The sequence below is a fragment of the Schistocerca serialis genome, chromosome 5, assembly GCF_023864345.2.
Source record: "Schistocerca serialis cubense isolate TAMUIC-IGC-003099 chromosome 5, iqSchSeri2.2, whole genome shotgun sequence".
Taxonomy (NCBI): Eukaryota; Metazoa; Arthropoda; class Insecta; order Orthoptera; family Acrididae; genus Schistocerca; species Schistocerca serialis.
The window spans coordinates 382,245,010-382,272,843 of record NC_064642.1 but is presented as its reverse complement, the minus strand read 5'-3'; the positions used below and the strand labels follow the sequence as shown (position 1 = coordinate 382,272,843).

The window sequence follows — 27,834 nt, the reverse complement described above, 5'->3', positions numbered from 1 at the left end:
AATAACTGGGATACTAAAGAGTGCTAAGATAAGGGTTATGTTCTCTGAGGTTATAAATAGTGTGATAATGAGTACCAAAGCAGGCATTTCAGTTGAAGAGGAGTGGATGTCTCTAAAAAGGACAGTGACAAAAGCTGGACATACAAACATACGAAGTAGGAAGATAACTGAAGAAACCATGGGCAACAGAAGAAATAGTTCAATTAGATTGTTACTTGCCATAAAGAAGACATATTAGGCTGCAGACAGGCACAATTAAGACACTTACACAAAGCTGTGGCTGAAAGCTTTATGTGACTGTCTTTTAATTGTGCCTCTCTGGAGAGTAATGTGTCTTCTTTATGGTAAGTAGCAATCTATCTGGTCCTACATCATTGGTATTTCTGTGTGGAATTTCCATTGTTTGCAATAGTTCAATTGATTGACGAATAAAAGAAGTTCTAAAATGTTTATAAAAATTTAGCGTGTCAAAATATATTCCACTTAGAAATGAAGTAAATAGGAAGTGCAGGGAAGCCAAGGTGAAATAGCTGCTGGAAAAATGTGAAGGTACTGTAAAAGGAGTGATTGTTTGGAAGGACCAATTCAGCATGTAGAAAAGTCATAAGAGTAATCTGTGAAATAAGCGAGGTTATCAGCATTAAGAGTGCAGTAGGAATTTCCGCATTAAACACAGAGAAGAGGGTGGGTAGGTGGAAAGAGTACATTGAAGGCCTCTATGTGGGGGAGGTCTTGTCTGATGATGTGATGGTGTGATTGATGGAAGAATTGGGATTCGTATGGAAGACATACAGGATTCAGTATTAGAATTAGAGTTGACTGGAGCTTTGTAAGACTTGCGATCAAATAAGATCAAAGGGATAGGTAACATACCCTTGGAATTTCTGAAGTCATTGGGAAAGTGGCAGCCAAGTGACTATTTAATTTGGTGCGTAGAATTTGAGAGTCTGGAGACAGAGTTGGATTTTCAGAAAAATACCATCCACACAATACCGAATATAACAAGGACAGATAAGTGTGAGAATTATTGCAGAGTGAGCTTAATGGCTCATGCACCCAAATTGCTAACAAGAATAATATGCAGAAGAATGAAAAAGAAAATTGATGTGCTAGATGATCAATTTCACATTCAGAAAATTAAGGCCACAGGGAGGCAGGTCCAACGTTGCGAAGACTTCAGAAAAATTGACACACATTTTCAACCTGGAAAAAGCAAACATCTGAAATGGTGCAAGATGTTGGAAATTCTGAGGGAAACAGGAGTAAGCTAAAGGGAAAGACGGATAATATATAACATGTTCAAGAACTGAGGTTGTAGAAAAATGAGGGCCAAGAATGAAGGGATCAGGGTAAAAAAAGGTGGAAGACAAGTTTGTAATCTTTTGCCCCTGCTATTCAATCTACACATCAAAGAAGCAATGGCAGAAATTTTAAAAAGTTCAAGAGTTTCTTTAAAATTCATTTTGAAAGGATTTTAATGATAAGATTTGCTGATGGCACTGCTGTCTTCAATAAAATGAAGTAGTATTACAGGGTGTGTTGAATGGAATTAACAGTTTGAGTACAGAACATAGTTTAAAAGTAAATGGAAGAAAGATAGCAGTAATGAGGAGTAGCAGAAATGAAATAGCTATAAATTTAACGTAAAAATTGTGGACCACGAATTAAAGGAATTCTGTTTCTTTGGAAATCAAATAACACATGATGTAAGAAACAAGGGCGACATTAAAAGCAGATTGGGACACACAAAGAGTGCATTCTTGTCACAGAGAAGTCTGCTAATATCAAACGTCAGTCTCATTATGAGGAAGAAATTTCTGAGAATATTTGTTTGCAGCACGGCATTGTATAGTAGCTCAAGGAGGAAGAAAATTAAAGTGTTTGAAATTTGATACTATAAAAGGACATTGAAAATAAGATGGACTGATAAGAAATGAGGAGGTTTGCTGCAGAATTGGCAAAGAAATGAACTATGGAAAACACTGAAAAGGATCATAATGTTAGAACTTGTGTTAAGACACCAGGGAGTAACTTACATGGTACTAAAATGAGCTGTGAAGGTTAAAAATTGTAGGGAAAGACATAGATTGAAATGTATCCATCAAATAATCACTGTTCGACAGGGGTTCTATTTCTGATATTAAAGTATGTGCTTCTAGACCATTTTACCGTGGGAAATTCAAATATGTAAACAAAATATCGTTGTCAGGGATACTTTTTATGTAATATGCATATATACGTATATTCACAATTCATGGCAAACACAGAGACGTTATAGAGAAATACGGGTATGTTGCCGCATCCAGTAGTGATAGAACGTGATAATTTTTTGTGCAACAGCAGGTGGGAAGAATCAGACATCATTAGGTTATTCCCCGCCATACCTATGTCATTAAGACCACCTGAAACATCTCATTGACTCGAACGGCGACAGCCGGTCGCTGCGTCGGCAGTAAAGCTTCACGCCTCCTAGGGGCAGGTGCATCGAGTTTACAACAGTGGTGTTAGCCGCAATTTCTGTCAGTCTTAACGAGTGGGTGTTTTGGCTGACATGTAACTGTCTGCCATATTTCCGAGCACGGTTGAATTTTTTATTTCCTGTGTGTAAACTGATTGAGCCTGGTGCTGAAGGTAAAATGACTGCTTGTTTTTACACATCAGCGTTCCTCTAGTTCCCTTCTATTAATTTAATACAGGTGTATTACCAAAGTGGTATTTTTAAATTTGCAGAAATGCCACGTCGTCGTGGAGGTCGATATAAGCCGGACAACTTCTGCTACATCTGTGGGAAGTTCACTTTTGCCAGAAATAGGAAGAACATTTCTTGTCATAAAGAAAGCATACAAACATTACTTTGGAGTAGAGGTAGGAGACCAAGATAAAGCATGGGCACCACATTTCTGTTGTGCTACATGTTGCTGCCAACTAATTCGGTGATAGGAAGGTAAAGAGAATGTGGCGTTGTTTGCTGTTCCCATGGTGTGGAGGGAGCCTAAGGACCATGTTACTGAGTGTTATTTCTGTCTAACAAAAATTCAGTGTTTCACAAACAAAAAGTCAAAGAGGCACATTGTTTACCCAGATCTGCCTTCAGTGAGAATGCCAGTGCAGCATTCCGACAACCTTCCAGTACCTTCAAGAACTCGAGGTCAAATTCCGAGTGACAGTGAATTAAGTAGTACTGAAGAAATCACAGATGATGATTCTTTATATCACTGCACAAGTGAGGCATCGCCACATTTGTTAACACAGGCAGATTTAAATGATTTAGTACGTGATCTAGGACTAAGTAAACAGAAGGTGCAGCTGCTTGGTTCAAGATTACAAGAGTGTAATCTGCTGCACCAAAGTACTAAAATCAGTGTGTTCAGGCACAGAGAACGTGCCTTTATTTCTTATTTTTCAACTGACGAAGCACTGACATTTTGCAATGACGTTGCTGGCCTGATGAAAATGCTGAACTTCACTTATATTTCACAGGAGTGGAGACTTTTCATAGATGCATCAAAAACAAGTCTGAAGGGTGTTTCACTCCATAACAGAAATAAAATACCCTCTGTTCCAGTAGCTTTAATTACGAATTCGTACAAAGGATGCTAAATTCATTAAAATACAATGAACACAAATGGAAAATATGTGCAGATTTCAAGGTAATTGCTATGGTACTGGGAATGCAACAAGGCTACACAAAGTATGCCTGTTTTCTTTGCGAGTGGGATAGTCGAGACTGAAATTCTCACTACGTGAAAAAGAAATGGCCTAGGCGAAGATGGAAAGTTGGCGAAAAGAATGTACAACGTGAAAGTCTGGTAGCTCCTGAATATATACTACTTCCACCGCTTCACATCAAACTTGGCCTGATGAAACAATTCGTGAAGGCCATAGATCCAACAGGCTGTGGGTTTGCATATCTAGCTACCAAATTCCCCCGTCTTTCAGCTGCAAAAATAAAGGAAGGTGTATTCGTGGGCCCACAAATCAGGGAGCTGCAGAAAGGTGCAAATTTTGAGCATGTTTAACTGATAAAGAAAAACCTGCATGGGACTGTTTCAAGATGGTGTCAGAAAACTTCCTCGGAAGAAGAACAACTACTAACTACAAAGCAGTGATGAAGGATATGATCAAAGCATATCAGGATTTGGGGTGCAATATGTCTTTGAAGGCACATATGATGGACTCTCATCTGGACTACTTCACAGAGAGTTGTAGTGACGTATCGGATGAACATGGGGAAAGATTCCATAAAGACATTTCTACCATAGAAAGGTGCTATGAAGGGAAGTGGGTACCTTCTATGTTAGCATATTATTGCTAGAATATCATTCGAGAGAAGAAAGATTCACAATACAAGAGAAAAAAGTGATGTGCTATACAAGGCAGTGGCTCATTGTTTGTCAATTTTCTGTAATTTCTCATGTCACATAAATGCTTCAAAGTGTATACACAAACGTTACTGTGTTATAAGTTAGATCCCACCCTCCATTAATGTGATGAACTTATAACATCATAAAGATGTGCATTTGTTTGTTGAATTTCACCTCACGTTTGCTGCACTATATCAGAAACTGAAAAGAGAAATAAAATTGCGATTACTCATAAACTATCCCTGACAGAAAAAAACCGAAAACAGTTTTCACTTCAGCACTCAAAATACAACTAGGATCACAATATTTTTTATCAGAAATAGAGAAAAAGTTTTTTTTTGTAGAACAGTGTAATTGAGAATGTTCAGTGTAAGTGCTACTCTGTGTTGAAGAGGTTAGCACAAGATAGCAATTCATGGCGGACGTCATTGAACCACTCGGAAGACTGGTGACTAAAAATAATCTTCTTGAGTATATGTCTACCATCACATGTTTCCATCTTCTCTACCTCTCTCCCTCCTGTCTTGCTGTTTCTTTCCCTTTCCAACATTCCATTCCTGTCTCCCCTTCTCTTTCCCACCTCTCCCTTTGTCTCTCCCTCTACGCTCTGTCCTTTCTTTCTCCATTTTCCTTGTGCCTCTCCCATTTCCAGTTCTCCCTTAACACTTCCATTTCCATCTCTTACACTATGTCTTCCACTTAGGGCTCTCCAACCTCTGCCATTAATTCTACATTCCCTTTCTTTAGCTTATTGTTCCAAGCCCATCCCTCCCAATGTATTGGGTCAGGCATGTATGTGTAAGGAAAAAGTATAAGTAACAGCCATGATGGCATTCTGTATACTAACTAGCATGATGTATGTGTACTTCTACTTGCGACAGATGTATATGAATATGTACTTAGTATTTACAAAGGAAATTCTGAATTTTTGTGGTCCTAACACATTTTCTTGCTATTTACAGTTGTGATTTTGACATTGAAGAAGATGAAGATGAAGAACAAATTATTGAAAAGAGAAGGAAACAGCGGGAGGAACTACTAAGAGTGAGTAAAATCTTATTCGGAGATTACCTTATATTAAATGTCAGCAGACCCAGCCAGGTAGCCAAGCATATTAAAGCACCTGATTATAGGACGTGGCAAGGTATACTTGCCCCAGTTAGAATGCGCCTCACCGATTAATTATGAGGGCTGGTGTTCTGGTCAGCCTGAATGTGGTTTTTAGTCTGTTTTCAGTGCTTTAGTTAAGATGAGAATTTTTTTTTGAGAGAACTCTCTTGCTTACACGATGTGGTACCTGTTATTATTATTATTATTATTATTATTGTTATTGTGATACAAGTAATAAATATGATCAGTGCTGTCTATGCCTAAGAAGTTGTGCATGGTGTTTCTAAAATAATTCTGGAGTTGTATCATAAATGTACCAGAGGTCAGTTTCAGAGCTGTAAGTTTTTCACTGAAAGAAGAACATAGTGGTCAAGACACTGAAATTACATTCAGGAGGGCCAGGGCTAAATCCCCATCTGATCATTCAGATTTAGGCTTTCTGTAATCTCCCTGAATCTAGTAATGCAAACACCATACAATTTCCAATGAAATCTGCTCTGATTATAATTCTTTCGTCATCCATCTCCAGCCTGAATTTATGCTTCATTTCTAATGACTTCATTGTTAAATAGATATTAAACATAAATATTCTGTAAAGGATAGATTACCACACACTATAAAGATGAAGTGTTGACTTGCAGACAGGCACAATAAAAAGACTGTTACTCTCTGAGCTTTTGGCCAAAAGTTATCTTCAGAAAAGAAACACACACACACACACACACACACACACACACACACACACAAGTACGCACGCCTCACACTTGCATTACCATTCTCTTCGACTGCTGTGGCGTGGACTTAGTATTGTTTATATATATATAACTACCCACTTGTAAAGGAGAATTTACTGTAGCTGTCATTGAATTAATTCAAGACTGGCCTTGGAATAGCTCATGCTTTAAGAGTTCTATTTGTCAACATATTTGGTACTAATTAGTAGCCGTCTGTCTGTGAACATTTTGTGACTGGTTAAGATGTGTCTGGCCAAGGATTGTAAGAATTAGCATCATAGTGGTATAGTTTTCTTGTCTTTAATTATATTAATTGTTTGTTGTAATTTTTGTCCTGTAACTGAAATGTTTCTCTTGAGAAATGTGTGGAATGTTTCGTAAACTGCTTGAAGAACATACATTTGCCAGTAGGGACAACAGATTCTTAGTGTGTGTTATCTGATTGTCTTGTGTCTGCATCTACGTCTATACTCTGCAAACCACTGGGAATTGCATGGCAGAGGGTTGTCCCATTGTACCAGATAATAAGGTTTCCTGTTATCCCATCCATGTACAGGGTGTATATGACCCGGGAGATTCGGGAAAAACCTGGGAATTTTTTCGTCCGGGAGAAAACCGGACAAACCCGGGAATTTTTTAGAATTCTGCGAATTTTTCATTGTTTTAGTTACCAGTTAAATTTTTGTGATTTTGACTGGTAAGAACCAGTACTCTAACGAAGGATATTACTGTATCCTGCTTCTGCAGAATAGTACTGCAGCAACAAAACGTGAACGAGAGGGGGGAGGGGACTTAAGTCACAAAGCAAATGCGCCATAGGCAACAACAAAACACTGTGCTCGTACAAGCGTCTGCCAACCAAAGTGTGTCAGAGGCTTTAGGAAGAATATGCAGTGCTTCCTAACAACAAATTGCCACCGCTGAGCGTGACGTGACAGCTGTTTACATTATGTTCATTTGAGCAGTTGCAGGCGGGCTCTTGCGCATGGGCAGTTGAGTCGCGTATGAGTATCACCTTCTCCCACTTCTGGCTACAATTGTGTGGCTGGGCGCCACTATCTAAATTTCTCCGGTTCGGAGATATCGTAGATCTGGGGCTGATGCACAGAGCAGTCCGAGTTGTAGTGGGGAGGTGGGTAGTCTCCACTTGACCTGTGTTTACGTTTAGTGATTTTGCTGTTTCCTCTTCGTTTAATGCTCTCACATTAAATGAAAACAAAACGGATTTCTGTGGCCGGGAGCTACAAAATGAATTAAAATACGTTCGCATAATTACAGAAGGCTAAAATATGTTGTTAGTTTCAGGTTTTATTTCCACCTTTCTGACAGTCAAGCATTAATCACCTTGCAGAACAATGAAGTTATTTTTGTTGGTTTGCTAAACAGATTTGGCTTTTGTTAATCTTTTGCGCAGAGGCAGTCAATTTATTTGAAACGAAGTGTTTAATTTCACACTGTTGGCTAGTTTCAACTGTTCGCTGCATTTCAAGTGCACGTTTTCCATCTTCTAGCTTGTATGGCATTATGCCATAATAAAGAACCAAACATGAGATAATACAGTACTGGACATAACAACTGTGCACTTTAAGCCGAATTATGCATTTTAGTATGGTTCACGAAATTCCGATGCTCTTGAATTATCCTTTGATGTCTTGTTTCTTTTATGACATAATGCAAGATCTTTTAACGTTTTACACGTACGAAGATGCGGGCTTCCTGTGTCATCGTAGCTGCGTAGGCGCAGTGACGCCTGTTATCTGGCGCTCTCTGGCAACTGCTGAAACGAACCAATTTCTAACAGGTCACGGGAAAATATTGTGAATGGTGGCTTGAAAATTGTTACTTTCAAAGTAAATTTCCTTTTATACCAGATGAACTATGTCCGAGAACGTACGATGAATTTCTTAAATCACAGAGCATTTGACTCTCAATTAAAAACGACCATCTAGAAGAATTTCGAGCCCAGAAGATCAGACATTTACGTTGTTATTAAAAATTTTGCTGGCACATTTGTGTGATGTACCTTAAAGTGTAACACACGCAAAAAGATCAGCATTATAAATGGAAACTTAGCTTCTCTTGCAGCTTATTAATCTTAGAGACCAATATTACTTATGAAAGCTTTGTTTTTCTTGTAGCAACACCATGTGTATTAATCTACACCATTACCTTTTCTTTTTTGTGTGTACGCGCTACTTAAAGAGTGATCTTGCTATTGGTTGAGTACATCACGTGTCCTATGCTGTCATCAGCTGGCGAGATCACATGACATGACCCACGACTGGCTTACAAAAGCCCATCGCAATCTCGATTTCATTGCTTCGGAAAGTAACGTGCATTGTTTGGTGGAATTCGAATTTATACCTCCCTAACACGAAAAAATGCAGCGTACATGTTGCTGCACATCCAAGATCTTTCGAAAAGATGTTTTTTCCCCCCTGGGTTTCTTTTTCTCAAGTGCCGGCAAATTATATGTCTGTGTAGAAAACCATTAACATTCTAAGGATTGATAAGTTTTACAGTGCCGAGGAAAAGTATACTGTCACTTAAAGGGAAAAAGTGTATTTTCACCCGGGAGAAAGTGTATTTTCAACCAGGAATTTTTTTTCCTCGTCCATGTATACACCCTGATGTATGAAACTTGAGAATATTATTGTTTGAACACGTGTTTATGTGCGTAATTATTCAAATTTTGTCCTAACAATCCCTCTGTGTGTAGGGGATTGTCGTATATTACTAGAGTTATCATTAAAGCCAGTTCTTGAAACATTCTTAGTAGAATTTCTTGGGATAGTCTGTCTGCAAGAGTCTGTCAGTTGAGTTTCTTGAGCATCTCTGTGACTCTCTCCCATGGGTCAAACAAACCTTTGACAGTTTGTGCTGCCCTTCTCTGTATATGTTCAATATCCCCTGTTAGTCATATTTGATACAGCTCCCACACACTTGAGATGTATTCTAGAATGGGTTAGACAAGTGATTTGTAAGCAATCTCCTTTGTAGACTGACTGCTCTTCCCAAATATTCTACCAATAAACAAAAGTCTACCTCCTGCTTCACCCACGACTGGGCTTATGTGAACATTCCATTTCATATCCCTACAGAGTGTACATCCAGGTATTTGTAGGTATTTGTTTGAGTTTGCCAGTTCCAACAGTGACGTATTGGTATTGTAGTCATAGGATACTCCATTTTGTTGTTTTGTGAAGAGCACAGTTTTACATTTCTGAACATGTAAAGCAAGTTGCCAATCTTTGCACCACTTCAAAATCTTATCAAGATCTGACTGAATATTTATGTATCTTCTTTCAGACGGTACTTCTTTTTAGATAACTGCATCATCTGCAAAATGTATGAGGTTATTATTAATATTGTCCACAAGATCATTAATATACAACATGAACAGTAAGGGTTTCACATGATCTTAGTATTTGGACTCCATGATGGTTTGCATAGAGGAGGTCGTTCTGTTCAAGATACCTCACTATGTTTGAGCTCAGAATATGTTCTAAGATTCCACAACAAATCAGTGTCAAGGATATTGGACTGTAGTTTTGTGGATCATTTTTACTGTCCTCTGTGTTGACAGGTGTGGCCTGTGCTTTCTTCTGAGAATTTGGCATAATTTTTTGTTCAAGGGTTCTGTGATGAATTATAGTTAGAAGAATTGTATTAGTTTTTAACAAGTTCAGCTGTTTCTCAGTGCCACTCATCTTTTCAGTGGTAAGAGGATTAAATTGGTCAGTTCTCCTGGGTTTTCCCTTGTAAACTAACATCTGAAAATGGAGTTAAGCATTTCAGCTTTTGCTTTGCTACCCTCAATTTCAGATCCTGTCTCATTCACTAAATTTATTTGGGTTTTGTGAAAGATCATTTTGACAGTTTACTGCTATGGTAATCATTGAAGGTTTCATGAATTACTCTCCTGACAACCAAATGTGTTTTGTTAGCATCTCTCTGTCTATAGTCCTACACTACTTATTATGCAGTCGAGTCTACTACTTCAGAAGTTTCTTTACAGTGACTGTACCATGGAGGGTTCTTCCCAGTATGAAGTGTTCTACTGGTTATCTATCAATCCAGTGCATGGTCAACTATCCTTTTAAACTTGACCCATAGTTCCTCTACATATTCCTGCCCTGTGCTGAAAGTTTTAAGTTCCTCATTGAAATGTTGCCACAAACGTGTCATGGTCTCTGATACTTGTTTCGATGTAGATATCCTCAAGAGGTCAGGTCTGTTTGTTGCCGTTAGAACCAAAATACTACTGTCATTAGGGGGTTATGAACTATCTGTTCTAGGTAGTTTTCAGAGAAGGCATTTAGTAATCTTTCACAGGATGTCTTATCACCCCCACCAACAACAAATCTGTAATTTTCCCAGTTGATTGTTGGATGATTAAAGTCTCCACCAATGATTACAGTATAATTGGGGAACTTATGTACAAGCAAACTGAGGTTTTCTCTCAAGTTTTTGTTACTTCAGAAAATGAGTGTGGTGGGTAATAGAAGATCAAATTATCATTTTAAGCTCATTCCTGATACTGAATCTTGCCCAAACAAGCTCACATACAGCTTCAGTTTCTGCCTCAGTACATTTGATTTTCTTGGCTACTGCCACAAATACACCACTTCTATTTCCCATTAATCTGTTTTTCGATATACACTTAAATTTTCCTCAAAAATCTCATTGCTGTCAGTTTCAGGTTTTAAACCAGCTTTCTGTAGCTGGTATAATGTGAGCTTCATTGCTTTTCATGAGCATTTCAAACTCTGGTATTCCAAATACTTCACCACCACCTTATGTGCACCCCACAAACAGTAAGCTACATGAGTAGCAGCCTCTGATGTGTAATGCATATCTGTCCCATATAAAGGAGCCCTACAGTTGCCAAAGTCGCAGCCTAGCTTGTCACAGAACCTTCAAAGTCTCTGGTTCAGTCCTTCCACTCAACTTACAACCAAGGGGCCATGTTCAGTTTTGGGGACAATGCTGTAAATTGTGAGCTTCATTGAAACTGTGCATAAGGCTGGTCTTCTGTACCAGTCGCTGGAATGATCCAAATACAACCTTGGAGCCCAGGTGACAGGCATCGTTTGTTCCAATATACGCCACAACCAGCAGTTGGGTTGCACCCTGTTCCTTCAGTGGCTGCTGGAATAGCCTCTTCAACATGTTGAATGAGGCCCCCAGGCATACACATTGAGTGCACCTTGTTTCCTGTCTGTTGTTGCCATTTCCCTAAGGGGTACCTTCATTGCATGTTCGGACTGCTGCAATAATAGAGCCCTATCCTTCTGTGTTCACCTCCTCTTGACACCAGACAAAACATGTTCCCCAAAACAAATGAAGTGAGTCCCACTGGCTCAGTGTCAGTGAAAGACTGCACCTTGAACTTTTTGGTTAGGGAAATTGCTGTAACAGCTTGCGTCCTCCCTGGTCCCCATCTGCCCTGTACAGGATGCCTAGTTCTGCCATTGAAAAGCCACTCACAGTCAAGTGGACGAGTAATGACGTATCCTGTACTTTCCACAGAGGGGATAGGATCCACAGGAGAGGATATTACTTAAGGTACCTTTGGTACTGATACCGGAGGTACATGACTCTTGGGAGCTCCTCCAGCATAATGAATCACAGAACATGCCAATCATTTGACAATAGCCAGGGCATTTCCAGCTGCTTACGAGTGTCAACCAATTCGTTCCATGTTTGAGATCATCATTCAGTGGGGCTGCATTTTGCCTGGTGCAATGTATTACAGGACAGTGATCAAGTAACTTTAAACCAAGCCCACTGATTGTCTTACAATCTGTTGAGTTAAAATGCTTCTTATTCCGTATAAGAATTGAAGCAAATATACAAAATGAGATTTCTATTGAGGCAACAAAAAACCTGTGGTACAAATTTATTATTTTCCCAAAACTTTTTGAGATAAATTATAGTTGTTAGCAAACTTGAAAATAGAGTTAATTTATGATAAACGTAGATAATATATATTCTTCTTGAAGGAAAAACTAGATGTAACACAATAAGTTAGAGTATCTGCTAGAGTAACAAAATCACAAATCCCAAATTGGTACAAATTAGATTATGCACGGGACAATGGTAACTTCCAAAAATTCTTGAAAGTACACAATTATATGCATTGATGTACAATGAAATTCAGCAGTGATCTGTTCTTTGGCCGTCACAAACGCTCATTTGCAAAAAAATGAATTACTTATCCAAAACTTTTGTACCCATAACTTATGAAAATATAGTTTTGCAAGTGTCCGAAAATTCTCAGAAAAGACCTATTTCTAATGTAAAAATACAATGAAATTAGAGAACAGTTATTTGAATGAGTATAGGCCTACTGTTGTCAAAAATTTTAAAAGAGCACAAACAAATTTAAGCCTATGATTGATAATAACACAAATGTTTGAAATTTCACAATATATTGTGATACATCTGGGTATTGATACAGTCAGTGAAAGATTTTGCAGGAGCAATACAAATTGTTAAATATGTGAATCTAGAATTTCAGATTGGCAGATGAATCTTGCACACGCTTTTCTCACACAAAGTAAAATTCTGAAGTCAGCTGTTGTATGTAAATAAACACGTGATTTGTACAGATTTTTCACTTTGATGTTTCTGTGCCAACTTCTACTCTGACGTGCTGAAAAAGAACACTGCAGCATTAGTTTTATCTTGGTCAAAATGGCAAAAATGTGCAGCATCAACAAAACACTTCTTCTCTCTGTTGCATGCTCAGGTTGTTAAATTTGCCATCTTCCTTTTGAAAAATTGCGTACATTACAGTCTTTCATCTTCATCCCAGGAAGTTCCGAACAAACATAATGCCGCCGCCACCACCACCACCCTACTCTTTGCTGTGATCACACACTCTTCCTTTACATTTATTTGTGAGAAATATCATTTGGCTTACCCAATTACAGCTGTTAATCAAACTGTGTAATCACAAATTGAAGGAATGTTTCTCATCTCATTTTATGGTGTTTAAGATGGACTAGTTTGTGGAAAACTTTTTCAAACCATACTGTGAAATTAGTAGTAATTTTATAAAGAGAATGGGATATACTGGGGATGTATTGTGTAGGCCACAGAAGAAAAGGTGATCTAGGCTAAGATTGACATCTTAAAAAATAGTGAATATTGAGGCTGTTGTTTAGGATATGGAATGTCTTCCAAGCCAGTAGCAGGTAGACTGAAATGCTTGAAAAACAAGAATTAGTTCAATTTTTCTTCTTTGGAACCAGCAGCAGAATACACAGTACGTCTATTAATGACATGATTATTATAAATATGCACCAGAGTAGCTGCTTATAATAAATCTTTATTCACTGCAGATTGTTTTGGCATTTTATCACCATTGTCAAGTACTGGCGAATACAATTTTAGTGAGAACTTGTATAAATGTGAATGTCATTTATGTTAAAATAACAGTATTGTTCTCGCATATAGACTGATGTGATTTCCATATTACAGTGTTAGTGAACTGTCTCATAACTGCCACTGTTTTGATAAGATGGTAAATGACGTAAATATACCGAAAAAAATGTTAATTGTGGTTTGGCAGTATTTTGACTGTTCAACTCTTATGAAACTATATGTTTACAAAGATTATACAGATGAACATTGATATTATTTTATTAACCAAAATTTTTGACGATCTTATCAAAACAGTGGCAGTTAAAGACAGTTCACTAACAGCGTAACATGGACATCACATCAGTCTAGACATGTGTAATATATAATCATTTTATAATATGAATGACATTCACATTTATACGTATTCTCACCCAAATTTTATTCACAGGTACATGACAATGGCTGTAAATGCTGAAACAGTCTGTCGTGAATGAAGATTTGGTGCATCCTTCTAATAAGAATTAGTTCAGTGATAGTGCATGTATGATAGGTACGAAAAAACCTTATTGGCTGAACAACCATAGCGTAAATGATTTTTTACAAGTGGTTTGGTTTCAAAATTAAAGTTTTCTGTGTAGGAGATTTGTTGTTAATAATAGTAATTAATTAATTAATATTTGCTATTTTTTTTGCAGAGGTTGGGAGCATTAAGTGAAGATTCTAATGCTTCGAATATGAACATGTCTGGGCAAAGCAGTGTTTGTGAGAAACCAGTTAACTGTCCTGACAATTGCAAACCAAATGTACCTGAAATAAAAACTGAGACAATTAAAACAGAGGATGATAATGAGGACTCAAAACCAAAGGAGAAAAGAAAATCACGCTTTACATCATATGATCCAGCTGCTGTTAAGGAAGAAGAAGATGACAAAGAAAATAAGCAAGAAAGGAAAGATCGTAAAGATGGGAAGAAAAATGAGTGGGATATGTTTGCTGAGGGTGACAATTTAGAGGCACTAAATGTAAGTTTTCTTTTTATTTTTTTATAGGGATAAATCAATAATCTTTGAATGCAGACAAAAATAGAACATTATGATAATCAGTACAGTATGTAACTGTTTTGTTTAATCCTTGACTCCCAAGGTCAGTGTCTCCGAAGAGGTTTTGAGTTCTCTATGTTTTGTGTCTGGCCACTGCCAACAGTAGCAACTAAGCAGTACTGTATGCTGCGATAGCACTAAAATAGTAATTCTTGCATGCCATATTTCATGCTACTGTGTTGTATTTCAGTTATTTGTGCTAGAATGACTATTGAAGCACTTCCTACTCCTTTGTGGGCAATACTTACATGTCCTAGTAAAATAAAGCTCACAGTCAAAACTGAGGGTAGATGTTACATTATGAGGCAGAAACAGGGGTTTAGTGGTTGCATACTGTATGGAAGGTGGGGCTTACATCCTCCACGCTACTGTGTGAAAGTTCCACTGTTCATGAGAATGTTTATAGACTGTATCAGCTACATGTAAGTTACAAGTATTCCCAGGTGTGAGTAGCTGGGATAATTAAAACACCTGATAAAATGAGCCACAGTTATATATCCAACTACGTCACCAGTAAATGCACAAGCATAGTTTAGTTTAAATGAATGAAACTGTAAAATTATGAGACACAATTAGCTTCTGGAGACAGAATATCCCTTCTGCTGATACACACACAAAAATACACAATACTGTCTTAGCTTCTGTAAATATAGTTGTTTCTCAGGGAGGATAGTTTTGGAAGATTAGAAAGAAGGGACAAGGCTCTTCAAACCCAGGTCAAGATGGATTGACCTTTTTCAAGAACATGGGAAGGATGAGTGATACATAGCACTATTAAAAAAAAGACTATTTAAAAGAAATGTCCAGCCACATTGCAACTGTGTTATAAAAATTAAATTATGTAGACCTATACCTGAAGGGAGCTTACATATGAATTACAGTTTAGCGAGATATGAAAATTTATGTAAAACTACTATCTCTCCCTCTCCCAGTTTTTCCTTGTGTTCTTTAATTTGGTAAAAGCTGCTAATTAATTTTTTTAAATTGTTTGAATTTACAGAGTCCAAGTACAGTTGACAAAGCCCATGGTGGTCCAGAAAATCCTAGTCTCACTGATAACTGGGATGATGCGGAAGGATATTATAGGGTCAGAATTGGGGAAATCATGGATGGTCGATATGTTGTTTATGGATACACTGGTCAAGGCGTATTTTCAAATGTAATACGAGCTAGAGATAGTGCAAGAGGTAATATGGATGTGGCAGTGAAAATAATACGCAACAATGAAATTATGTGAGTATGCTGTGCAGATAACTGAATACTTATAATACTTGTAGCTTAATATGAAATTTTGTAAGTAGAATGTGATCAGTTATCAAGGGACTTCTTTTGAGCATATGCCCACTCCGACGCCGCCGCCCCCCCTCGCTAGTTGGTTCTCTACTCCAAATCCCCCCCCCCCCCCCTCGCTCTCTCTCTCTCTCTATCTCTCTCTCTAGTAGTCATTGAAAGGCACAGATACACGACTAAAGACTTGGGTAGCTGTTGGACAAATCCTTTTATAAGCTATACATCACACACACACACACACACACACACACACACACACACACACACACATGAGTGGCCACATTATGCTAGCACAATGTAGACATACAAGCGTGTGTGGGTGGGTGGGAAGGTGGTTACACATTCACGCCCATCTTTTGCATACTCTACAACTGGAAAAAGGATTCGTCCAAAATCTATCAAAGTTTACATTTCATAAGGACTTTCCATTACCTTTTTAATATTCGCTTGGTATCCGTGTTATGAATGTGATAGATTTAATCAACATTTCAGTACTATGAAAAGGATTTATAAATACTTCTACCAGTAGTAGAATTTATTGAAGATTTAAATTATTTAATTAGCAACATGTTTAGAGGTTAGACCTTATCAGATTACTGGGCGCTGATGACTGCGCAGTTGAGTGCCCAACAAAACCAAACATCATTGTCATCAGATTACAGTGGCATTGCAAAAAAAATTTAACTCAAGTGCACATATATATTGAAGCTTCTTACTATAGTCTTAGTATGTGCCCTGGTCATCCTATGGAGAAAGAGGATATACCCTAATAAGAGGTGATGTCACTTTGTATGATGGGCTGCTGTTTGCATGACAATTTTTTTAAACAAACACTCACTTTGTTCTTGTTATGTGGCAGGCTTCTTATTTTGTGTTGAGGTCCCTCTATTTCTATGCCTCTTTTGCTCTTGATAGTCATTGTTCAGAAACTTTTAAAGTTACCTTGAAACACCGTATCACGAACACATCAATAGTGCCGAATACAAGATGGCAGTCAAAACAAAACTTATTTCAATTTGACACCAGGATTGAAATATCAATACTCAAATCGAAATTAGTTTTCTTTTGACCACCACCTAGTTTTCTGCACTGTTGATGTGTTTGTGATATCATGTTTAAAGATAACTTTAAAAGTTTCTGAACAGCAGCTAACAAGGTAAAAAAAAGCCATAGAAATAAAGGGACCTCAGCATGTCATAAGAAACCTGCCACACCAAAAGAACAAAGTGAATGTTATTTTAAAATAATTTTCATGTGAACAGTGACCCATTGTACCTAGTGACTTTTTTATGTATTTGTCTGTGTGCGTGTGCGTGCTCACACACTTATGTTAAAGGTTTTTTACTCCCACTGCAGCCTGATGATGTCAACCTTGAAACGTGTTGCTAATTAAATAATTTAAGAAATGAACAGATTTTGTGACTGGTAGCAGTATTTGCAAAACCTTTCCTTATTTTTAAAACAGTCATTGTTGATTAAAAACCATTATAGCTTTAAATTATTTCCGTACTAGTTGTACAAATATTCACAAGTGAGATGTTTCATAAGCTTTGGTTTTATGACGTTCTACTAATAAACATAAAAATAGTGAACTAAAATACATTGACCTTTCAGAATGCGCATAATTCAAATTATGAAATAATTTTGCCAAGTTTTGCAGCTTTGCCAGAATTATTCATTGAAATACAGCACATTAAACTTGGCCCAGGGTTTTTGAATTCTTGCCATGACTTTGTTACCCTTCATATCCAGGACAGTATGCTGTCTGCATGTCAAGAAAACTTTGCCTAATACCAAACCCAGCTAGGTAGCCCTCCTAATGGACAAATTTTCTTGTCTGCGTGTTAGTGAGGTACTCAGTTGAATGCTTTCAAAATTCAGTGGAGACAAGGATATGGTTATATTGCTTCCTGGCAAGTAACATATGTGTTTTCCTTTGATTGTAATTGATGTTTTGGAATCCCTGTGTGCTGTCTCGAAGAAAATACATTGTTCAGGATGTAGTTTTATGTTCGAATTTTGAGAAATCTCCATAGGTGTCATTGATTCATAGGTGATAATTTTACTGCTCGTCATGCACAAAGGTAGGACATGTTTCCACCCAATCCCTGAGTATTACATTCTGTCAGAGAACTGTAGTAAAATTTATTTTGAAATGCAGATGTTACACCTGTAAATTTTGCATAAATTCTACTGGATCCTGTGTGGTCTTGGTAATTTTGAGCAATAGCAGCTGTTTTTACACACTACTGATGATAATTTTATATAATTCATCCCAACAATGATACAGCAATTAATATGCTCCTTAACTTTTGTTTGTGTGTTTGCATTGGAAGCAGATTACAATTTTTTTCCCATTGTTAACAGCTTTGATGCCCATATCTTCAGCAAGTGCCTCAGTATCTATTCTTTTGCCACTGGCATGCTTAACATTTAATTAAATGATTAATGGAAAATCTCATATAAAGATGTGAAACAAATACTAACAAAGAGATAGAGGGGCTGGCCAGTACTTAAGTCAGCTCAGTACAGCCGATAGATACATAAAACAGAACAGAAGATTTACGTATCCTAGCTTTCGGAAAAAAGGGGAAGAAGGGAAAGTGGATTCAGTTACTCACAACCCAGGTTATGAAGCAACAGGGGAAAGGTAAACAGGGAGGGTCTCCCTGTTTACACTCTACTCGTATTTGCCTGTTCTTTATGACCTTGGGCATCATGATTTTGGTTTGGTCAGTGTTGAACTGGTCAAATGTTTCGATCCATTTCTGGATAAGCAGAACACTTGGAGCATCATTTACATTACACAATCCATGATCACTGCAAAATTTCCTCCATGCTACAATCACCAAATCATTGCTTTTGTAAAATTCTCACATTGAGAATGTGCAGTCTGTTCTCAGGAAACATTCCACATTGACTAAATTCCTAAGGGTCAACCTCACTTCTATCTCTTTGTTAGTATTTGTTTAGCATTTAATTACAATTTTATAGGCATATTCTTGAGATCGTGCACTAGGACTATGGGTATCTCAAAATCAAGTTTATGTTTGAGGACCTCTCTGCAGATGCGCAACAAATTGATGCTCCTAGTGTGCTCCTTATCCAGAAATGGATCGAAACATTTGACCAGTTCAACACTGACCAAACCAAAATCATGATGAACAAGGTCATCAAGAACAGGCAAATACGAGGAGAGTGTAAATCGGTCTGTTTGTGACAATCCTGATCTCTCCATTTGTAAGCATGCAAGTTCTGTAAATGTGCATAGACCATCACTGCACCAAATTCTGCAAAAAAACCATAAACTACACCCTGACATGATCCAGTTGGTGCAAGAATTAAAGCCTCAGGATGCCAGACAAGGCTGCTGTTGGTTAATGATGTGACTGAGTGTCCTTCATTTAACGTCATCTTGTTTTTTGACGAGGCTCATTTTCACCTAAATTGTCACGTCAGGAAGTAAAATTAGTGCTACTGGAATGCAGAGAATCATAAAAAGAAGCATGAGAAACACCTTACTGTATGGGCTGCAATGTCGGCTCAAGGCGAGGGTGAGTGCGGCCATGCTGTTACAGTGAATTAGGAACATTATGTGACAATATTAAATGAGTTTTTGGTGCCTGGATTGCGGAACTTACCTGATTATAACCAAAGAATATGGTTTTGGCAAGACATAGGCACAGCATAAACATCCAGTGAGTCTGTACTGCGAGTTCATGAAATTTTCTGTGGCAAATTGATCTCCAGGAGGGGTGACAAATTGGCCCCCATGCGCTTCAGATTTGAGTCCCTATGGACTTTTTTTCTAAATTTTCTTTTGAGACACCCTGTAGAACAGTTGTTACACTGCCATTGTGATAACGGATGTTTCAGTTAACTTTGGGCTGTTTACAGAACTGTGCTTTTCTTGTTACTTCAAACCTACTTGGAATCAATTCTTTTTTTTCCTGCAAAGCTTGTTAATGTTGTTATAAAATTACAAAGATAAAGAATGATTTGCCTGTACTTAGCTTCAGGAAGCAAAATATCAGTGAATTTAAAAGTAAAAAAACTAATCCTAACTTTCAGAACTCCTAGTAGTTTCTGCCACAGGGAGGAAAGAGGGATAAGTTGAGTAAGGTTAGAAAGAAGAGGAAAGTCAGTAAGATCACAGGACTAGGCGGACTCGTCTTTTGTTGAGTATGAGAGGAAACAAATACAAAAGTGTATCATCGATGATTTCAGTCATCTTTCAAATGCCGGAAGTCTCCATACAGGCTTCTGAAACACCAAGAATACTCAGGCTGTGTGTTTGAGGTTATAATCAGTATTGTAACCTTCTATTCTGATGGATTTGGTCTATTTAGGAAATATATTGTGTTCAACTGTGGCCCACACGTTCAAGCATTCCATCAGAGTAATTTCACAGATGTTATCTGTGCATCATATCATTTAGTGATACTTGGGTTTTTTATGGAGGACATCATCAACTGGATGAAGCTAACAGTTTTTGCAATGGAACAGTGTCTTGAAGTTAGCAGAAAATCCAACGAAATACTGGCTAAGTTCAAACTATAAACCGTCTATACAAAATGCTCAGAGACATTTTATTCTCGGTCTATAAGTGACATTAGTGCAGTAACTACAGTGGCAGCTTGTATTAACAACTGTAGCATTCAACCAGTACTCATTAGCAGGCAGTGTTAACTACTGGACGTTTTACCGTAGTATGAAGACACCCTCCAGAATGTTTTGAAGAAAATCAGCTTTTGCGAAGTTTATCCCGCATGCGTTGACTTATGAACAAAAATAATGACATGTCTATGCTTGCCATGACTTGATTGAAAAGCAAATCTTGGACAGTTCTTTTATGGAGAAAGTCGTCTGTGGTGATGAGACTTGCCAGTATTGATACAAACCAACCACAAGATGACAAGTGCAGAAATTCAAATGAAAGATCAGCACTATGACAGCTTAACCGACATTCAAGCCAATGTTATCGCAAGTTGAACAACATCCCAAAGAAAAACTTTTCACGCAGTTTCACTTGGTGGTATGAACCTTCTGTGCATTGTACCCCAAATGAGGGGAGAGGGAGACTTTGTAGGACACACAAAGCATTAAACTACCATCATTCTTATTTTTTTAAAGGAAACCTACATCTACATACATACTCCGCAAGTCATCATACAGTGCATTGCATATGGTACCCCATACCACTACTAGTCATTTCCTTTTCTGTTCACTTGCAAACAGAGCAAGGAAAAAACAACTGCCTATATTGCCCAGTATGAGCCGTAATTGCTGGTATCTTGTCTTCATGGTCCTTAGACAAAATTTGTGAATTATTCTGCACGCAGCTTCAAATTCAATTCTCTAAATTTTCTCAGTATTGTTCCTCGAAAAGAACATTGTGTTCCCTCCAGGCCTTCCTTTCTGAGTTCCCAAGTCATCTCCGTAATACCTGTGTGATGTTCGAAGCTATTGGTAATAAATCTAGCAGCATGCCTCTGAATCACTTTGATGTCTTCCTTTCATGGTCTATACGCCCCTGGAGATCCAGGAAAAACCCGGGAATTTTTTCGTCTGGGAGAAAACCGGTAAAAACCCGGGAATTTTTTAGAATTTCGCGAATTTTTCATTGTTTTAGTTGCCAGTTAAATTTTTGTGATTTTGAGTGGTAAGAACTAATACTCTAACAAAGGATACTACTGCATCCCGCTTCTGCAGAATAATACTGCAGCAACAAAACATGAACGGAAAAAAAAAAAAAAAAAAAAAAAAAAAAAAAAAAACACTCAAGTTGCAAAGGAAATGCGCCATATACAACAAAACACAGTGCTCATACAAGCGTCTGCCAACCAAAGTGTGTCAAAGGCTTTAGGAAGAATATGCAGTGCTTCCTAACAACAAATTGCCTCTGATGAGAGTGACGTGACAGCTGTTTACAAGAGATTCATTTGAGTAGTTGCGGGCGGGCTCTCGCGCATGCGCAGTTGAGTCGCGTATGAGTAGTACCTTCATCCGCTTCTGGCTACAGACGTGTGGCTGCGTGCCACTATCTAAATTTCTCCGGTTCGGAAATATCATAGATCCGGGGGTGATGCACAGAGCAATCTTGAGTTGTAGAGGGTAGGTGGGTAGTCTCCATGTGACCTTTGTTTACGTTTAGTGATTTTGCTGTTTCCTCTTCGTTTATTGCTCTCACATTAAATGAAAACAAAACGAATTTCTATGGCCGGGAGCTACAAAATGAATTAAAATACGTTCCCATAATTACGGAAGCCTAAAATATGTTGCTAGTTTCAGGTTTTATTTCAACCTTTTTGACAGTCAAGCATTAATTGCCTTGCAGAACAATGAAGTTATTTTTGTTGGTTTGCTAAAGAGATTTGGCTTTTATTAATCTTTTGCGCTAAGGCAGTCAATTTATTTGAAACGAAGTGTTTAATTTCACACTGATGGCTAGTTTCAACTGTTCGCTGTATTTCAAGCGCACGTTTTCCACCTTCTAGCTCGTATGGCATTATGCCGTAATAAAGAACCAAACATGTGATAATACAGCACTGGTACTCAGAGAAAATTTACATCTGAATCTAGACATATAATTGTGCACTTTAAGCCAAATTGTGCATTTTAGAATGGTTCACGAAATTCTGATGCTCTTGAAGTATCCTTTGATGTCTTGTTTCTTTTATGACGTAATGCAAGATCTTTTAATGTTTTACACGTATGAACATGCGTCATCGTAGCTGCGCATGCGCAGTGACACCTGTTATCTGGCAACTACTGAAACAAACCAATTTCTAACAGGTCACGGGAAAATATTGCGAATGGTGGTTTGAAAAGTGTTAGTTTCAAAGTAATTTTTCTTTTACACAAGATAAACTATGTGCAAGAATGTACGATGAATTTCTTAAATCACAGAGCGTTTGACTCTCATTTAAAAAACAACTCTTTGAGGACGACCCATCTAGAAGAGTTTCGAGCCCAGAAGATCAGACATTTACATCATTATTAAAAATTTTACTAGCACATTTGTGTGATGTATATTAAAGTGTAACACGCGTAAAAAGTTCAGCATTATATGTGGAATCTTAGCTTCTCTTGCACCTCATTAATCTTCGAGACCAGTATTATTTGTGAAAGCTCCGTTTTTCTTGCAGCAACACTATGTGTATTAATTTAAACCATTAACTTTTCTTTTTTGTGTGTTCGCGCTTCTTAAGAGTGATCTTGCTATTGGTTGACTACATCACGTGTCCTACGCTGTCATCAGCTGGCGAGGTCACGTGACATGAGCTATGGCTGGCTTACAAAATCGTGTCGCAATCTCGATTTCATTGCTTCGGAAAGTAACGTGCAGTGTTTGATGGAATTTGAATTTATACAGTGTACATGTTGCTGCACATCAAAGATCTTTCCAAAACTCGTTTTGGAATTTAAGACCCTGGACCGGCTTACTTATCGAGAGGCAAAACTGAAATTTGAAAGGTTGTATCCTGCTTCCCTTTGAACATCTTATGCTGCAGCCACGTCAGCTTACTTATCGAGAGGCAAAACTGAAATTTGAAAGGTTGTATCCTGCTTCCCTTTGAACATCTTATGCTGCAGCCACGTCATCGTCGCCCTCGCGAGCGACGGTTGTCGCCTCCTCTGTGCTGCCTTCAGTGGGCCCTCGGGGCCGTGCCTCTCTGTATGCCCCCCTCATGTCTGGGGGCACGCCTTCCTCTGGGGGCACGCCTTCCTCTGTTGCCCCCTTAGCCATTGGGGGCAAACCCTCTTCTGTCGCACCCCCCACGCTTACTTCGGGAGTGACATCTGCTCAAAAACCGGGGGGCTCGATCCCTCCCCCTCCTTCTCCACCGGCGTTGCCTCTGCCGGTTCCTCTCTCGCGGAAGGGGTCCCTCGGGGCTCTCCCTTCCTCCGTTTCTTCTCCTACCCAGCCGGATGTCAGCCAGTGGCTGAAGGTTCCGCCACCTGCTGGTCGTAGGGCTTGTGCGTCGTCGTCAGCCTCTGACGCTCCTTCAGAGAAGCTCTCCCAGCCCTCTCACCCTAAGGGCAGACGCGAGAAGAAGGAACAGAATGTGTCCAAGAAGAAGGACGTTCCGGCGGTTTCAGTGCCGCCTGCTGTACATAGTTCTGGCTCCGGGGATGAGGTGGAGATCCTCGCCTCTGCCACGGATCTCGCCCTCACGGAACCCTCGGGGGCCTTTCCTATGGCCTCAGCTGACTCTCCCCCCGGTGGCAGCAGTTGGCTCTGAGGCGCCGTCTGCCTCTTAGTCGCCTTCACGCCCTCCCAGTCCCTTACTGCTTCCATTCTCCAGTGGAATTGTGGCGGTTATTTCCGCCACCTGCCTGAGCTCCGGATGCTTCTGAGTGCTTCCCCTGTTCTCTGCATTGCTCTGCAGGAAACTTGGTTTCCAGCAATGCGGACCCCCGTCCTTCGTGGTTATCAGGGATACTATAAGAACCGTGGTGCCTGTCAACGAGCATCAGGTGGAGTTTGCCTCTTTGTTCACCACTCTGTCTGTAGCTCGCTAGTACACCTTCTGACGCCTTTAGAGGCAGTCGCTGTCAGGTTTGAGCTCTCAGCAGCTATTACTGTTTGCTCTGTCTACATTCCTCCGGATGGGGAGCTCCCCCGACATGTCTTGGCTGCGCTGCTGGCTCAGCTCCCGCCACCAGTGCTGCTTCTGGGCAATTTCAATGCCCACAACCCTCTATGGGGTGGGACTGTCTCCGATGACCGCGGTCGTGCCGTGGAGCATGTGTTGGCTCAGCTCGACCTTAGCCTCTTGAATACCGGTGCTCCCACGCATTTCAGTGTGGCCCATGGCTCGTTCTCGGCCATCAATCTCTCTCTTTGCAGCCCCGGACTTGTCCCATCCCTCCACTGGAGGGTGCATCCTGACCTGTGTGGTAGTGACCATTTTCCCATCTATTTGTCACTGCCCCAGTGTCATTCTTCTGGGCGCCTGCCCCGCTGGGCTCTCCACAGGGCTGACTGGCCGGCTTTTACTTCCGCTGCAACCATTGAGTCTCCCTCACAGGGTGACATTGACGAGGTGGTCCGTGTCTTCACGTCAATCATTTCGGCAGCCGAGGCTGCCATCCCCCGCTCTTCGGGACTCCCTCGGAGGAAGGCTGTCCCCTGGTGGTCGCCGGAGATTGCTGAGGCTATTCGCGACCGTAGGCGGGCTCTCCAGCGTCATAGGCGGCACCCGTCTCTAGAGACCCTCATCGCCTTTAAGAGGCTCCGTGCCCTGACCCGTCGCCTTATCGCACGGCGTAAGCAGGAGTGCTGGGAGCGGTATGTCTCATCCTTGGGCTCCCGTGTCTCCCCCTCGCTCGTGTGGTCCCGGATCCGGCGGATTTGTGGATACCAGACCCCTATGGGTGGCCCTGGGATCTCCTTGGACAGCGCTGTCTGCACGGACGCTGCCGCCATTGCTCAACACCTTGCTGCGCACTTTGCTCAGAGCTCTACGACTGCCACTTATCCCTCCGCCTTTCGCTCTCTAAAGGAGCGAGCCGAGCAGACGCCGTTATCATTCCACACGCGTCGTTCTGAAAAATACAATGCTCCTTTCAGCGAAAGGGAATTCCTCGCTGCCCTCGCCGACTGCCCTGATATGGCACCAGGACCAGACTGCATCCACGCACAGATGCTGAAGCATCTCTCCCGGGACTGCCAGAGACACATCCTCACCATCTTTAACCGCATTTGGAGCGAGGGCGTGTTCCCGTCGCAATGGCGAGAGGGTCTTATTGTCCCCATCTTGAAGCCCGGTGCGGACCCACTGGCGGTGGACAGCTATTGTCCCATTACCCTCACCAACGTTTTGTGCAAATTGCTCGAACGTATGGTGGGGCGACGTTTGTGTTGGGTCCTTGAGTCGCGCGGTCTCCTCGCTCCATCCCAGGGTGGCTTCCGTCGGGGCCGGTCTGCTGCGGACAATTTGGTGCGGCTGGAATCTGCTATCCGTACGGCCTTTGCTCGACGTCAGCATCTTGTTGCTGTATTTTTTGATCTGCGGAAGGCGTATGACACCACATGGAGGCATCACATCCTTGCTACGTTGCATGAGTGGGGTCTTCGTGGTCAGCTCCCGGCTTTTCTTCAAACCTTTTTATTGCGCCGCTCTTTCCGGGTGCAAGTGGGTGCCGCCCCTAGTTCATCTTATATACAGGAAAATGGGGTCCCGCAGGGCTCGGTGTTGAGCGTCTCCTTATTTCTAGTGGCCATTAATGGTCTGGCTGCAGCTGTGGGGTCGTCGGTGTCTCCTTATTTCTAGTGGCCATTAATGGTCTGGCTGCAGCCGTGGGGTCGTCGGTGTCTCCTTCTTTGTATGCCGACGACTTCTGCATCTCATTTAGCTCCACGACTACGGGAGTCGCCGAACGCAGGCTGCAAGTAGCCATCCGCAAGGCAGCATCATGGGCTCTGACTCATGGTTTTCAGTTCTCTGCAGCCAAGACTCGAGTTATGCACTTCTGCAGGCGTCGGACGGTCCACCCTCATCCTGAACTTTACCTCGACGGCCACCTGCTTGACGTGGTGGACACTTGCCGCTTCTTAGGACTCGTGTTTGATGCCTGGCTCACATGGGTTCCTCATATTACTCAGCTGACGCAAAAGTGCTGGCGGCACCTCAACGCCCTCCGCTGCCTGAGCCACACATCTTGGGGTGCGGATCGCTGCATGCTGTTGCGATTATACAGAGCCCTTGTGCAGTCCAGGCTTGATTATGGGAGCCTGGCCTATGGGTCTGCATCACCCTCAGTGTTGAAGTTGTTAGACCCCATACACCACTGTGGGGTTCGGCTTGCAACTGGCGCTTTTCGTACGAGCCCCGTGGATAGTCTAGTGGTGGAGGCCCGGGTTCCCCCGCTGCGGATTCGCCACCATCGACTGCTCGCCGACTATGCTGTCCATGTGCATTGCTCGCCGGGCCATCCCAATCGTCGCCTGCTTTTCTCTGCCATGGTCCTCCATCAGCCCGAACGGCGACCTAGGTCTGGGCTTTCCATAGCTGTCCGCGTCCAGTCCCTGCTGTCGGAACTGGGGTCATTCCCTCTTCTGCCTCCCTTCTGGGTCCGTGCACCTACGCCTCCCTGGTGTTTGCCCCAGCCGTCCGTCCGTCTGGACTTGGCACAGGGACCCAAGGACTCGGTTCCGCCTGCGGCCCTCCGTCGCCGTTTTCTTGTGCTCCTCGCCTCATTTTCGGGCTGTGAGACTGTCTACACTGATGGTTCCCTGGTTGATGGTCGCACTGCCTACGCTTTTGCTCACGCTGCCCATGTTGAACAGTGCTCCTTGCCGGCTGGCTGCAGTATTTTTACTGCAGAGCTGGTGGCCATATTGCGCGCTCTTGAGCATATGCGTTTCTGCTCAGGTACGTCCATCGTCATCTGCAGTGACTCCGTGAGCAGCCTCCAGGCCATCAACTGCTGCTATACCTCTTCTCCTCTGGTGTCCTCTATTCAGGAGTCTGTTTCCGCCTTTACCCGGTGTTGACAGGCTGGCCAAAGGGGCGATCGATGCCCCAGCTTTGGACATCGGCCTCCCGGCTCGCGATCAGCAGCTGGTGTTGCGCCGTAAGGTGCTTGGGATGTGGTCTGCTGAGTGGCGTGGCATGACATCCCCAAATAAACTGCGGGCTGTCAAGGAGACGACCGATGTGTGGCGCTCCTCCCTGCGGGCTTCTCGCAGGGACTCTGTCATCCTGTGTCGGCTCCGCATCGGCCATACCTACCTGACGCACAGCCATCTTTTGCATCAGGAGGATCCCCCTCTGTGTCGGTGTGGGTCCCGGCTGACGGTGGCCCACATATTGTTGGAGTGTCCCTGACTGCGCACCCTCCGGCAGTCTTTTAATC

General features: G+C 41.1%; 1 protein-coding gene across 1 annotated transcript in view; it reads left to right on the top strand.

The window, feature by feature from the left end:
* Positions 1 to 27,834, top strand: part of LOC126482400 (serine/threonine-protein kinase PRP4 homolog) — a 148,489-nt gene that overhangs the window by 73,675 nt on the left and 46,980 nt on the right. The window contains exons 8-10 of the mRNA XM_050106516.1: positions 5,327 to 5,408; positions 14,275 to 14,601; positions 15,680 to 15,912. Of these exons, the coding sequence (XP_049962473.1) occupies positions 5,327 to 5,408; positions 14,275 to 14,601; positions 15,680 to 15,912 (642 nt within the window). The remainder of the gene's footprint in view (positions 1 to 5,326; positions 5,409 to 14,274; positions 14,602 to 15,679; positions 15,913 to 27,834) is intronic.